General features: G+C 33.7%; 1 protein-coding gene across 1 annotated transcript in view; it reads right to left on the bottom strand.

Moving 5' to 3' along the window:
• Nucleotides 1-9,429, bottom strand: part of MYCT1 (MYC target 1) — a 105,452-nt gene extending 96,023 nt beyond the window's left edge. The window contains exon 1 of the mRNA XM_053711807.1: nucleotides 9,274-9,429. Within this exon, the coding sequence (XP_053567782.1) occupies nucleotides 9,274-9,343 (70 nt within the window). The 5' untranslated portion in view covers nucleotides 9,344-9,429. The remainder of the gene's footprint in view (nucleotides 1-9,273) is intronic.
• Between the last annotated feature and the right edge of the window lie 5,149 nt (nucleotides 9,430-14,578).

The following is a 14,578-nucleotide window of genomic DNA, read 5'->3' as shown; positions in this document are numbered from 1 at the left end:
TAATTATACACATCGTAATTAACTCTTAAAGTGCAAGTGCCGGATACTTGTTTTAAAAGGTACATTTGACTATATCAATACATACATATACATACATTTAAATTTAGTTTCATGATCAAAGGGTGCACATGATGAATCAGTATCAAATCATATTAAAAAAGTGTCTAAGCCTGAAGATAAAGTATATGTAAATGACTAAATATAATACAGTATACAATTGGCATAAAGTATCAGTTCACATGTAGAGAAGCTAACAATGATCTTTAAGATCATAAAAAAAATGTATGTCTACAATTAACAAGGAGGGAGACACTATTTAACAATGATTTAGAAGATCATAAGTGGAATTGAATTCTATAGGTAACCTGGTATGTAATCTATGGGTCCAAAAAAATCTATTTTTCCCTGGAGGGAAACTCTATCCCCCATGTGGGTTTGAATACTTGCTCTATAGCATACCAAGTAAATGTTGATACATCTTAATCATGTTTAACTATGAAATGGTTAGCCATGGCTGAGCAAGCATCCCTATGCCTAATGTCTCCTAAATGTTCCCTTATTCTAGTTTGTAACTTCCTAGTGGTCATACCCATGTACTTCATCCTGCATGAAATACATGCTTCTAGATAGACCACCTAGAGGTAGAACAATTAATACAGCTCAATATTTTTTCCCAGTGGCATATGATTCAAATAATTTAGTTTGTTGCATGCTTTACATCTAGGGTGTCTGCATTTATAGATTCCCTTAATATCCAGCCATGAACTACGCAATTTAGGTTTCTTCAACTGACTTGGTGAGACCAAATTACCTATAGTTGTATTTCTACAATAGGCAAAACGGAATCCATGTTTAAAGGGACAGTAAAGTCAAATTTAAACTTTAATAATTCAGATAGAGCATACAATTTTAAACAACTTTCCAATTTATGTCTTTGTTTTCTTCATATCTTTTATTGAAGAGTAAAACTAGGTAGGCTCATAAAAGCTCAGGAGTGTGCACGTCTTTAGTACTCTAGGTCAGCAGTGTTTTGCAACATTGTATAACAAAGCTACAAATAATGCTGCAAAACACTGCTGCCATAGAGTTCTAAAGACATGCACACTCCTGAGCTCTTAAGAGCCTACCTAGTTTTATTCTTCAATAAAAGACACCAAGAGAACAAAGCAAATCTGATAACAGAAGTAAATTGGAAAGTCATTTAAAATTGCATGCTCTATCTGAATCACGGAAGTTTAATTTTGACTTTACTGTCCCTTTGGTCTCAGTTTTTTGTCTGCTTGTAGAATAGGGAGATACCTACATATGATATTACATGTTTCATCATATTAGTTGCTATAGCTGGTTATAAAGGTAAGTCTATTTTAATTTTTAATAGGTTTGACTTTGACCTGAAGAATATGGCTTCTAGGGGTACAACCGATACTCCTCATTGCCCTCTTGATTTTTTAAATTGAGTAACCCTGATCTTGCAATTTGTCACAAAGGTTCAGTTTCTCTTGTTCATATAATTGATCCATAGAACAGTTTTGCTTGATATGTACAAATTGTCCCTTTGCTATAGCAAATGGGACATGTCTTGGGGAACAACTATTGGCTCGCAACAAGGAATTGCGAGATATGGGCTTCCTGTATACAGTAGTACAAACCCTGCTATTTGGTGTTCCCATAAGTTTTAAATCTAAAAAGCAGATATCATCCTGATGGAATTTGCTCATAAAAGTTAACCCTCCATTATTTAAATATTTCACAAAATCCATAGCATGTTCCCTAGAACCTGACCAGATAAATATAAGGTCATCAATGAACCTACAGTACATTTTAATATTGTTTTCTATAGGGGTATCTATCTCCAAAGACATGGAACAGCTTCCACCAATCCATAAACAGGTTGGTGTAAGATGGGAAAAATGTTGCCCCCATTGCTGTTCTACATCTCTGGAGATAGTACTTTCCTTTAAACATGAGAACATTATTAGTCAACACCAATTTTAATACCTTCAAAATAAATGCTTGTAGCTCAAGATAAAAACCAGTACAATGTATTAAAAAGTACTGTGTTGCTTTCAGAACCATTTCATGCGGAATAGTGGAATACAATGCAGTAACATCCACTTCCACTAAATTAAGTAAATGTTTGGTATCACGTAGATAACTATGAAACTATATGACTATGGGTTGTAGAATCAAACCTAACCATTCTGAAATAGGTTCTAAAAGTGAAACTATTCCAGAAACAATGGGGCGACCTTTCACCTCCACCAAGGACTTATGTACCTTGGGGAGGTGAAAAAATATGGGTATCACAGGGTTTCATACTGTAAGAAAAGCAGTGTTACCATGATCATTAAAGCTCTTATCCAAAGCTTCATATATCAGTGATGTTTGATACTTTTAGTTGGATCTCTGGTAAGGGGTGAGTAGGTGTCCCAGTAATTAAGCTGTCTCAGTGCCTCCTGTATATAATAATCACGGTCCATGACAACTAAACTACCCCCCTTATCAGACTGCTTTATCACTAAATCGTCCCTCTGACTCAGAGTTTTTAAGTCTAGTATCTTACGGTTGCTAAGATAAGGAATTGCAGTTTGAGACTTAGAAACTAGAGTAATAAGATCCTCCCCCACTAATTTCTGGAACAATTCCAATGTCTTGTCCCTGCTTTGTATCTAAATCTAGGTCTTAACTTCATTAAAGCTTGTTAAACATCATTATAACCCATAAAGTTAAGTTCTTCCAATCACAAACACTGCAAGTATCCTGAAATTCCAAATGAGGGGTAGAAGAAATGGTTTGGGGTAAAGGCACTCCAAAAAACAAATCAATATCATTTAGAGTTGCATCATCTGTACCAAAATGTTTTCTCAAAGTAAGAATATGGATGAATCTATTAACATCGATCAAAGTACCAAAAAGATTAAAGTTTCTTGTGGACACAAACCCCAATCCATGTTCCAAAACCTCCATTTCATTTGTACTTAGATTTCAAAATTGTGATTATTTTGTCTAGGGCTAGACTATTTTTTGCTACACCCCCTACTCCAACGCAACCAATTACAGGAGTCTGGGATAGGGTTGCCAGGTGTCTGTTATTTAACCAGACAGACTAGTATATTAGCAGGCTGTCCAGTAAAATCTTTACATAAACACTGGTCACTGAAATGTCTAGTTTTTTAAAGGCCCTGGGTGTTAGCTAAATATAAAAGGCTTATTCTTAAATACATTAAAAATATGGAGCAGAAGAAAGTAAGGTACAGGCAAGGGGGTCAAATCACTTCTATTTACATATTTAACCGGCAGCCAAAGAAGTAAAATAATTTATTTGTATGTTACTGACAGCAAAGGAGTAAAATTACTGATCAGTTGTGAAAAAATATACATTGTGGGATTATAAGTGGGGGGATAAGGTAAAGCTTTTAGGGGGACCTACAGATCTACAGATTTCCAGTATTTTTGGCAACCCTATTCTGGGATGTTCTAAGTTTGCCACCTCTGACGTGGAAGAGAGGTTAGGAAGCAGTGGTCTTATGTCCACAACTTCTAAACTTGTGATTGCAGATGCGAATAAGAAAGCCTACCCTGAAGCTCAAAATTCTGCAAAACCGATACGAGATATACATGCTACAGGTCAAACATAAAAAGTGCTGCTGGATTGCATTATTTGTTTTCTGAGGTGGCAACCCTAGATGTGTCATCAAAAAAGAATTTGGAGTTCTGCTTATCAACCAATGAGCATCAATTGCTTGATATGTGCTGGAACTCATTTAAATATCTCCCTAGTTGCCCCCAGCAACACTAAAAATACTTAAGTGGTGTGTCCCTGGTCTGCAAATTTTTCTAACAAAATTATTTAAAATGTTTATGCAGGTCATTTGAAATGCAGTGACTTATTTCTGACGCATATACAAAAATGTCTTTAAAATTAATTTAAAGGGACATTAAACACTAGCGTGATTTAAAAAAAAAAAAAGCTTATTACGTAACAGTATATATATATATATATATATATATATATATATATATATATATATATATATATATATATATATATATAATCTATACTATAATTGCGTTAGTAATGTCCGTCGCCATCGGCAGTTGCGCACCCATCCTCAAAGGAATGTTGGCAGCGCGAGGCAGCCAAAAGAATTCACCTGGATGCAGCTTTGCTGCATCCAGGTGTATTCCGAAAATGGCAGGGTGGTGAAAAAAATCCACCAAAGGTGGATTCTTTCACCACCCTGCCATTCTTGGAATCCACCGGGATGTAGCAAAGGCAAACGGAACACACTGAAGAAAGAATTCAAGGTACCCCATATTTATTGGGGCACATTAAATTCCTATTGGCTGAAATTTTCTAAATCAGCCAATAGGATGATAGCTACTGAAATCTTATTGGCTGATTTGAACAGCCAATATGATTTCAGTAGCTCTCATTCTATTGGCCGTTTTGAGAAATTTAGCCAATAGGAATGCAAGGTACCCCAAATTGATTGCAGTACCTTGCATTCAATATTCAGTATACCACGGACATCGAATAAACAGGAGCCTCCATGTCGCAGAGGACAGCCACTGCTGAGGACCACCTCCGTCGCTGCCGAGGACCACCGCCAAGGATTGCCACATCTGGGAAGACCGCTCCCGACCTCTGCCCCGCACCGCCTTCGCTGTGGATGAAGATGATGAAAACGCCTGGAAGACCTTCTCCGCCGAACTTCTGAAACCGTGAGTACCTATTTGGGGCTTTAGTGTTATGTTTTTTTTAAAGAATTTGTTTGTTTTTTTAATTTTTTAACTTAGTTTTTTTTGGCCACTTTGAAAAAGAGCTGAAGGCCCATTTAAGGGTAATGCCCATACAAATGCCCTTTTCAGGGCAATGGGTAGATTAGGTTTATTAGTGCTAGTTTTTTTTGGGGGGGGGTTGGTGGGTGGGGGGTTTTACTGTTAGGGGGGACTTTGTTTAAGAGCTGTTAAACTTAAGGCAATGTCCTACAAAAATCCCTTTTAAGGGCTATTGGTAGTTTAGCGTTAGATTAGGGGGTGTTTTTATTTTGTGGGGCTATTTTATTTTCATAGGGATTAGGTTTAATTTTTTCATTTTGGATAATGTGTTTATTTTTTTCTGTATTTCAGAAAAAAATGTTATTTGTGTATATATATCACACCTGAGTAGTGATTTTTTTTTTTTGTTTTGTCAGCCAGCAGTGACAAAGCAACAATTTTATCCCATCTGCTAGTAAAATGCAGAAAGTAGTGAATTTAATTCTTGTTCAGCTACCAGTAACATTTAAAGTAATGAGTTTTCTATATGGCTGCAGGTAATCAATAGAGCAGTGATCTCACACACCTTGGCTGAGACACAGTGTTTGATTCCACTATTGACAGTCAGTTACACACAGCAATACTTGATTTCCTATAACAAGCACAGAATAGAGATTACACTCTTGGCTGTCAATGCAATGTTTTTAGACTGTATTATCTCTACTGACACTCAGACCTACCGTATATCCATAGCAATTTGATTTTTTTAATGTGTATCCCCATATGCGTCCGCTCTCCTTCTTGCTCTTTTTCCATAAAAGGACACTTATATATTTGATGATTTTAGCTTGTGGGAAACATGTGGCCTAGTAGCATTTTTCAGATTGAATAATGTTGTTTTTTTTATATCCACAGATTCCAAAACAACAATAGAGAAACTGTAGCTTTTTAAGATGCTTAGCACTATAAACTGATTTTTGTAGAATGTAATATAATTATTATTAAAGGGACACTAAACCCAAAATGTTTCTTTCATGATTCAGGTTGAGAATACAATTTTAAACAACATTCCAATTTACTTCTATCATCTAATTTGCTTTATACTTTAGATATCCTTTGTTGAAGAAATAGCAATGCACATGGGTGAGTCAATCACACAAGGCATCTATGTGCAGCCACCAATCAGCAGCTACTAAGCCTATCTAGATATGCTTTTCAGTAAAGGATATTGTGGAAATAAAGCAAACTAGATAATAGAAGTAAATTAGAAAGTTGTTTAAAATCACATGCTCTTTCTAAATCATGAAAGAAAAAAAATTGGGTTTCATGCCCCTTTAACTATTACATTTTTATAACACACTAACAATATCCCCTTTGCTTTACAATAGTTGGACACACGTATAGTTATTCTCCACAGAATAAGAGAAGAATTTAAAGGGACAGTACATTTAAAATGAAACAAATAGATTGGCTAGAGCAGTGAATTTTAAACCACTTTTCAAATTACTTCTATTATCAATTTTATTTGGTTTTCTTGTTATCCTTTGTTAAAGAGTAATCCCAGGTGAGCTCAGGAAAGTGCACGTGTTTTCAACCATTTGGCAGCAATAACTGCAAAAATGTTTATAGTAATGTTATACATGGTTGCAACACACTGCTGCCATAGAATACTAAAGACACGTGCTTGTTTCTAAGTTCCTATCAGTCTAGGTTTACTCTTTAATAGAGGATAACAAGAGAACAATTCCAATTTGATAATACAAGTAAATTGGAAAGTTGTTTAAAATTGTATGCTCTATCTGAATCATGAACGTTTAATTTTTTACTTTTCTGTCCCTTTAAACAGGACTTGCCCCAACTAAGACCTGGACGCAATAAGTGTGCATCTAGTGCATTTTACCTGGCAGTTCACATCTCTAAGTAAAATATTGTTTATATCTGAAACATAAATAGTTACAACACAAGAAAAAAAAAATATTTATGTAATTCATACATTCTGGACATTGTATATCATTTGTATGGCTTTTGTTGTTTTCATTTATATGCAGTCTTAAAGGGCCAAGGTACCCACATTTTTTCTTTCATGATTTAGAAAGAGAATGCATTTTTAAACATCTTTCTAATTTACTTCTATTACCTAATTTTTTTTATTCTCTTGATATTCTTTGCTGAAAAGCATATCTAGATATGCTCAGTAGCTGCTGATTGGTTGCTGCACATAGAAGTCTCATGTGATTGGCTCACCCATGTGCATTGCTTTTTCTTCAAATAAGGATATCGCAAAAATGAAGCAAAATAAATAATAGAAGTAAATTGTAATGTTGTTTAAATTTGTATGTTTTATCTGAATCATGAAAGAAAGATTTGGGGTTTAGTGGCCCTTTAAGTATCATTTTATCCGTTTTACTCTAAAAATGATATATATTTTTAAATACATTTAAAATATATTCAGGGTAAGAATTATAATTCAGTACATGATATATTATTATTATACTTTACATTTAACCTTCATTGCTCTAATTTCTATAACACATTTTGCACTAAATAATTTAATTATCTGCTGTAACTAATAATATCATAAAGCAATATATTTGCACATCCTTGACAAATTATTTCTGTAGATAGTTCATGTTGTGAGTTAACGCAGTTAGTTATTTTAGCATCTTAAATATTATCACATAAAACCTAATTCTAAAAGGAAGCAGGAAATCTATTAAATATCAATTTCTAAAATACATTAGTATATCTTGTAATTTTATATTTTTTATGACTAATATTCCAAAGTGTTATAAAGTTGCATAAAAGTTCCTTATAATTTGTGGTAATTTTTACAACATGTGAAATCTCTATTCTCCAGTCTAATTTTTGCATATGCAGTTGTTTTCTAAAGGAGGATGAATGAGGGATAACAAGAGTGTAAATCTGGTGTGTATAAGTAACAGAGGATAACACATTTGTGCCATTTTTATACAAGTTGATAACGAGAGGATAGATATCTATTCTCTAGTGTTTATGTATATATATATATATATATATATATATATATATATATAAATATTTACACACACACAGACACATATACTCTGAAATGTTAAAGAATAAACCAGTTGATTAATTATAAAAAAAGGATTGTGCCTTTTAGGTTCTGCATATTGTTTAAAGTACACCCCTGAAGTGCTGATATATATATATATATATATATATATATATATATATATATATATATATATATATATATAGTCCAGGAAAGATCACTCTCACCCTACATTCAGCTGCCAGGGTGCCAATGGTTAAATACATAGAATAAAGGGAGGCACGTCATTCTTGTTCTATTTAATTTCATGTGTTAAAAGACCAGAGAGTGCCTCCCGTATCATATATATATATATATATATATATATATATATATATATATACACGTTGATTGGAGTAGCCATGTTAGTCCAGAGATTTAGATATCAAAATAACAAGAGTATTGCATTGAGCAATGATACTTTTTTTATTGGACTAACGTATAAATGTATAGTTATGTCGACGTATAAATGTATAGTTAGTCCAATAAAAAAAGTATCATTGCTCAATGCAATACTCTTGTTATTTTGATATATATATATATATATATATATATATATATACACTGCAGTTTACACTTTAACACCTTTTTGGGTAAAAAAAATAATTTTAATTGATTCAGCCCAATCTTTTAAAATATTTTCTAGCACTCATTTCCTCTGTGTTTTTCTTTTAAATATTATCAATTATCTATGTATTAACGCTCCAAATTTACTGAACCCATTTTTTTTTTCTTTCGTGATTCAGATAGAGCATGCAATTTTAAGCAACTTTCTAATTTACTCCTATTATCAATTTTTCTTCATTCTCTTCCTATCTTTATTTGAAAAGGAAGGCATCTAAGCTTTTTACTTGGTTCAGGACTCTGGACAGCACTTTTTTTATTGGTGCATGAATTTATCCACCAATCAGCAAGGACAACCCAGGTTGTTCACCAAAAATGGGCCGGCATCTAAACTTACATTCTTGCATTTCAAATAAAGATACCAAGAGAATAAAGACAATTTGATAATAGGAGTAAAATAGAAAGTTGCTTAAAATGTCATGCTCTATCTGAATCGTGAAAGAAAAAATTTGGGTTCAGTGTCCCTTTAAAAATAATCTTTCATACAAAAAAATAATCTCTACTTTGCATGGAATCAGAATTTATAATTTTTTATTAGATAGGTTCCATTATTAATATTATTATAATTATGATTTAACTTAATAATAAATACAATAGTTTTGACATAAAAAACATAATACTCAACCATTAGAAAAAAGATTTTTTTTTTTTTAAATGTATATGAACAAAATAGTTTTAAATAAAAACTAGCACATAAATCATTTAAAATATATACCCAGACCAGATAAGTTTTATTATAAGCAAAGCTTTCATTAGATAGATATTTCACATATTAAGCTTTTGAAAATAAATAAAATATAAAATATAAGTCTTACCCCAGAAATTTTCCGGTAACGGATTTATACATGTGTTACATGTATTGTTTTCAACCGTTTGGTTAGCCATAAGATCCAAATTTAAAACTTAATGTCAATATATCCAATACAGTCATGCAAAAGCTCAGGTCCTGTGTGAGTTCCAAAAGTAAAATAAGAGAAGTTTCTTTACATCCCTAATGCAGTTTCTATCAAAGGAAATGTGAGCAGCCCACTTCCTGCTTTTATGTTCAACCTTAACAAGTTGCTTCTTATCTAGGGGCACCATACAGTTCCTGAGACATGGAATAATTTCCTTCTCGTCATTTCCTCGGTAACACTGAATTGACTCCAAACAATGCACAATAACATTGTCTATTAAAATGTGCTATTGCTTACATATAGGTCTATCATTAATGGCCAAAGTTCCACTGTAACAAGTCCCTGCTGACACAAGACTGTAAACCAGTTCCCCCTCTCTCCCCTCATTCTGTATCTTGAAGTCTGTGCATTGAGGTTTTGTACTTTGTCCTGCAGAAACCACAATAAGCAAGTGACTACAATAGAATGTCTATGGCATTCTTTAAATTCATAGTTTCCGAAGTTTATATTCAGCTTTTCCCAGAAAACTCTTTACTGTTAAAGGGTCATTATACACTCATTTTTTCTTTGCATAAATGTTTTGTAGATGATCTATTTATATAGCCCATAAAGGTTTTTTTTTTAAATAAATGTATAGTTTTGCTTATTTTTAAATAACATCGCTCTGATTTTCAGACTCTAACCAAGCCCCAAAGTTTTATGTGAATACCGTCAGCTACCTTCTCCAGCTTGCTCCTGTTTGTGTAAAGGGTCTTTTCATATACAAAAGAAGGGGGAGGGGGGTGGGTCTGATATTTCCCACTTGCAGTGGGCTTTCCAACTACCTTTTCAACAGAGATAAACTGTGAGCTTCTAAGTACGTTTTTAAACAGTTTTATACTGGATTTTTATATCAGTATCTGTGCATCTTATTCTTTATAGTAGTGTCTATTACATGCAGTTATATGAAAATGAGTGTATACTGTCCCTTTAAATACACATATGAGTTGCTTATCAGTCATCTGACCTACAGGACTAGCCAAGAAGAAATTATTGTAAACTCTAAAAAACAGATTTTTTTTTCTTATTCTATTTTTTCTATTTTTTTTTTTAAGAATTTTTGGAATGGATATTTTTTTATTGTTAGTAAACAAAATAACTTGATTTAAATTATGTTTTACTGTACATAAATGTTATTGTTTGTAATAGAGCAATTATAGCAAAGTTAAACATTTATATTTTGAACAGCAACAGTCAGTCTCTGCTATATTTATATTGTTTTGCATTCAAATAAACCTTTTTCCAATTTAAACAAATGTAATTGTTATAAAATACAAATGTCTAAATTCCATGGTTGCTTTCCAGTAAATATTTAGTCCATTTATAGTCTTTATTTTTCTCACAAGTGCTTGATAAAAATATACCATATTGTACTTTCTAAAAACACTTGGAAGACAAAAAAAATCCCAAGTGACAAATTTACTGGTTTGGGATTAATGCCTCAATCTAAAAGAGATGTTTTTTAAAAAAAGATTGGTGATAAAAATATTTAATTAGATGTTTAAGAATTTTCTCTCCCTGTACACAAATTTCTGGCTGTACACATCTATGCAGTTTTTTTGTTTCCAGAAATCTATAAACTGCATCTTGACCAGTGAACTATTGTAAGTGTATGCATAACGCATTTAAAAAATATAAATTTAAAAAAATATGAATAGTCAGTTACCATTAATGTGTTTATAATGAATTGTTATAACAGCTGCAGAGTTTGAAATGCATGGGAAATTGATCCTTTATGTATATTTTTGTATATGATATAGCTGTATCTGGTAACTGAAACCACAGCCCAATGTAGGGCTAGATTCCGAGTGGCGCACTAACAGTTACGCGCAAGTGAAAAGGGGTTTATTGCGGCTGTTTTCAAGCTCGTATTACAATTTGAAAGTAAGTTTGACCGCTTGAGCGCAATTAAAGTTAATGAGCGTTAAGTTAGCGTGACCTCAGAGCTTCTGGTTAATTGTTTTGCTAAAAAATTTTTTTACAAAACACATAAAAAATACATTGCAAAGTACAGTTACACTCATAATAACACCATCTAAAAATGATTAAATAAAAATATTGCATAAAAAAGTTACAAGGGCTCAAAGATGAGGTCTCAGGTGTTAGCCAAAGAGCTTTAACATAGAGATACATACATATAAATCTCCAAAGATGTATGTGTGTATATATATATATATATATATATATATATATATATATATATATATATATATATATATATATATATATATATATATATATATATATAGTGTAACAAGTAGAATGTAAGTGCAACTGGTACAAATACAAGCTCCCTGAAAGTGAGTGCGCAAAAACTCAGTAGAATTGAATAAGGAGTATAGATATATTCACTGAAAGTATATGAGAAATTTATAAGACAAAAAGTGGGAATACACTCTCACTCTTACAGTGGCTAATAGTGTGGGATATATCTGGGGTGATTGGAGTGTATATTGATTAGCCAACAGTTATAACATAATATTGGGTAATGATATCCCTGTCGTATGTTCTATTAGCAAAATCCCAATGTAGATGTCAATAAAAAGAATAAAACAAATAATTTGTTCTTGAATATAGGAAGAGACCAACTGTAAATTGGTATCTAAAATAGAATCAATACAAAAAAAGTGTCTATGAGTGTGCACTCACAAACTGGCTGCTGTAAATGACCAACTAGTGGGCGGGAAAAACCTTTCTAGGAAATCCCTTAAGGAAATGATAATTGGTATGGGAAGAGGTACTAGAGGGAATTACTGCGCCTGTTGGTGTGCCCACTCTGAAACAATTTGATCTTAAATTGCAAAAGTTTCCTTTAAAAGGACAAGGGGTTTAGAAGGAAAAATGAAGGTGCTTAATATATCAAACCTTATAATCACATAAAGAAATTAACCAAACAAATTGGATATAAGATGAAAAACACACGAAATGATTACAATAATATAAATGATCACAATAATATAAAAAGCTGCTGTGATATACAGGTCCTGTAAAATAAACTATATGATCTTGCAATATGTTGTAATGAGTTTGTATATAGTTCAATGATAATCACAGAGGTATGTATCCAAACAGCTGTGTGAAAAGGCTACTTACAGGAAACACCCTCAATCATATGAGGTGAGTGTAGGGCACCTTATGGAAATGACACTGGTTCCTAGGAAACTGCTGGAGATGATCCGGTTTTCTTCTAAGTCATTTGTTTGGAGTCTGCCCAGCTTGATGGAGGGTTTGGAGTCTGCCCAGCTTGATAGAGGGTAAGGGATCTCAAATCGAGGATGTAGTCCCCAAAAGAAGGCAAAGACTCCCCAAAACTGTCGAAGCGTTTCTGCCATGGACCGTGGGCCTTTATCAAGACTAGAGTATTGGTAATGCCTATGAGCCTTATATAGTGTGTATATTGGTATATTTGATCTTGACTTCCTGTAATGTTTGGGCGCCCAAACATTACAGGAAGTCAAGATCAAATATACCAATATACACACTATATATTGCTCATAGGCATTACCAATACTCTAGTCTTGATAAAGGGCAGACTCCAAACAAATGACTTAGAAGAAAACCGGATCATCTCCAGCAGTTTCCCAGGAACCAGTGTCATCTCCATAAGGTGCCCTACACTCACTATGATTGAGGGTGTTTCCTGTAAGTAGCCATTTCACACAGCTGTTTGGATACATACCTCTGTGATTATCATTGAACTATATACAAACTCATTACAACATATTGCAAGATCATATAGTTTATTTTACAGGACCTGTATATCACAGCAGCTTTTTATATTATTGTGATCATTTATATTATTGTAATCATTTCGTGTGTTTTTCATCTTATATCCAATTTGTTTGGTTAATTTCTTTATGTGATTATAAAGTTTGATATATTAAGCACATTCATTTTTCCTTCTAAACCCCTTATCCTTTTAAAGGAAACTTTTGCAATTTAAGATCAAATTGTTTCAGAGTGGGCACACCAACAGGCGCAGTAATTCCCTCTAGTACCTCTTCCCATACCAAATATATATATATATATATATATATATATATATATCTCAATACAAAAGTCAGCACTCAGTGGTCTTAGAAATAAAACTTAGCGTTTAATCCTCTTTCATAAAAGCAGCATAACATTTTGAAGCCCAATTGGCTCCTTTGTCAAATGCAGTACAAAATCTTACCTAAAATAACATACCCATATATCCATATCAAAATACTTATACAATACTTTACACCTGGGCATCATGAACGTTGACTGTGCCATGTGCGCGTGGGTCAAGGATAGGCGCGTGAGTGACATCATCATGTTGTAAGACTAAATTAATGCTGAGGATCTCAACTGCAGACTTAATACTAAATATTTTGAATGTATCACTTAGCAAATGAACTACTGAATAAATAGCCCGGATATGCTTCTGTGAAGTATTTGTTATAAAATATCTACAGAATGTTGCAGAGCAAGAATCAACTTGTTGCAACTTTAACATACGGAGCAATGTATTTTCCTCAATTCTAAACTCAGGAATTGATCCTCAGGGAAGTACAGAAGGGAAAATGTACCTGATTTGAAAGGTGATCTTTGTCAAGGTTAACTTTATAGTTCCTACGTAGGAAGTGGAATCAGTATCACATAGGCAGCGTGTAAGGACCGTGTGATGATCAGCTCTATTTGTGACAGTAGACCTGGAGGAATGAGTCAGAGTGAGACTGTTCCGAAGTTCCTCTGATTTGTGACAGCAGACCTGGAGGACTGAGTCAGAGTGAGAGTTTTCTGCAGCTCCTCTGTTGGTGACGTAGCGAGGGTGTGTATCGCTGTTTACGGGTAAGGTTTTGCTACAGGTTAGGGGCATGTCAAAGCTCTGTAACAGGAGCGGTTAAACTGGACAGCTCAGTTTTAAGCCCAATACGATTCCCTTTGCTGGAGTACTTATCAGTGACTTAAAGATGACGGAAAGGCAAAACTGAAGCATATTAGTAGACAGCACTTGAATCACAGGTCACGTATAAAGAGGAAGTTTGGCGGTTGCCAAAATTTCTATTATTTAGAGGCAGGGGCGGACTGAGACTAATCAGGGCCCCCGGGCAAAAATTATGCAAGGGCCCCCACTGTCTCACACTGACCCAAATGTTTTCAAATGTATACAAATGATCATGGAAGCCTCCCTGCCCTGCCCCCACCAGGCCCCCGTTGT

Source organism: Bombina bombina, chromosome 4 (assembly GCF_027579735.1).
Source record: "Bombina bombina isolate aBomBom1 chromosome 4, aBomBom1.pri, whole genome shotgun sequence".
In the NCBI taxonomy this organism is placed as follows: domain Eukaryota; kingdom Metazoa; phylum Chordata; class Amphibia; order Anura; family Bombinatoridae; genus Bombina; species Bombina bombina.
Note: the sequence above shows the minus strand (reverse complement) of the source record. Positions and strands in the feature narration are given on the sequence as shown.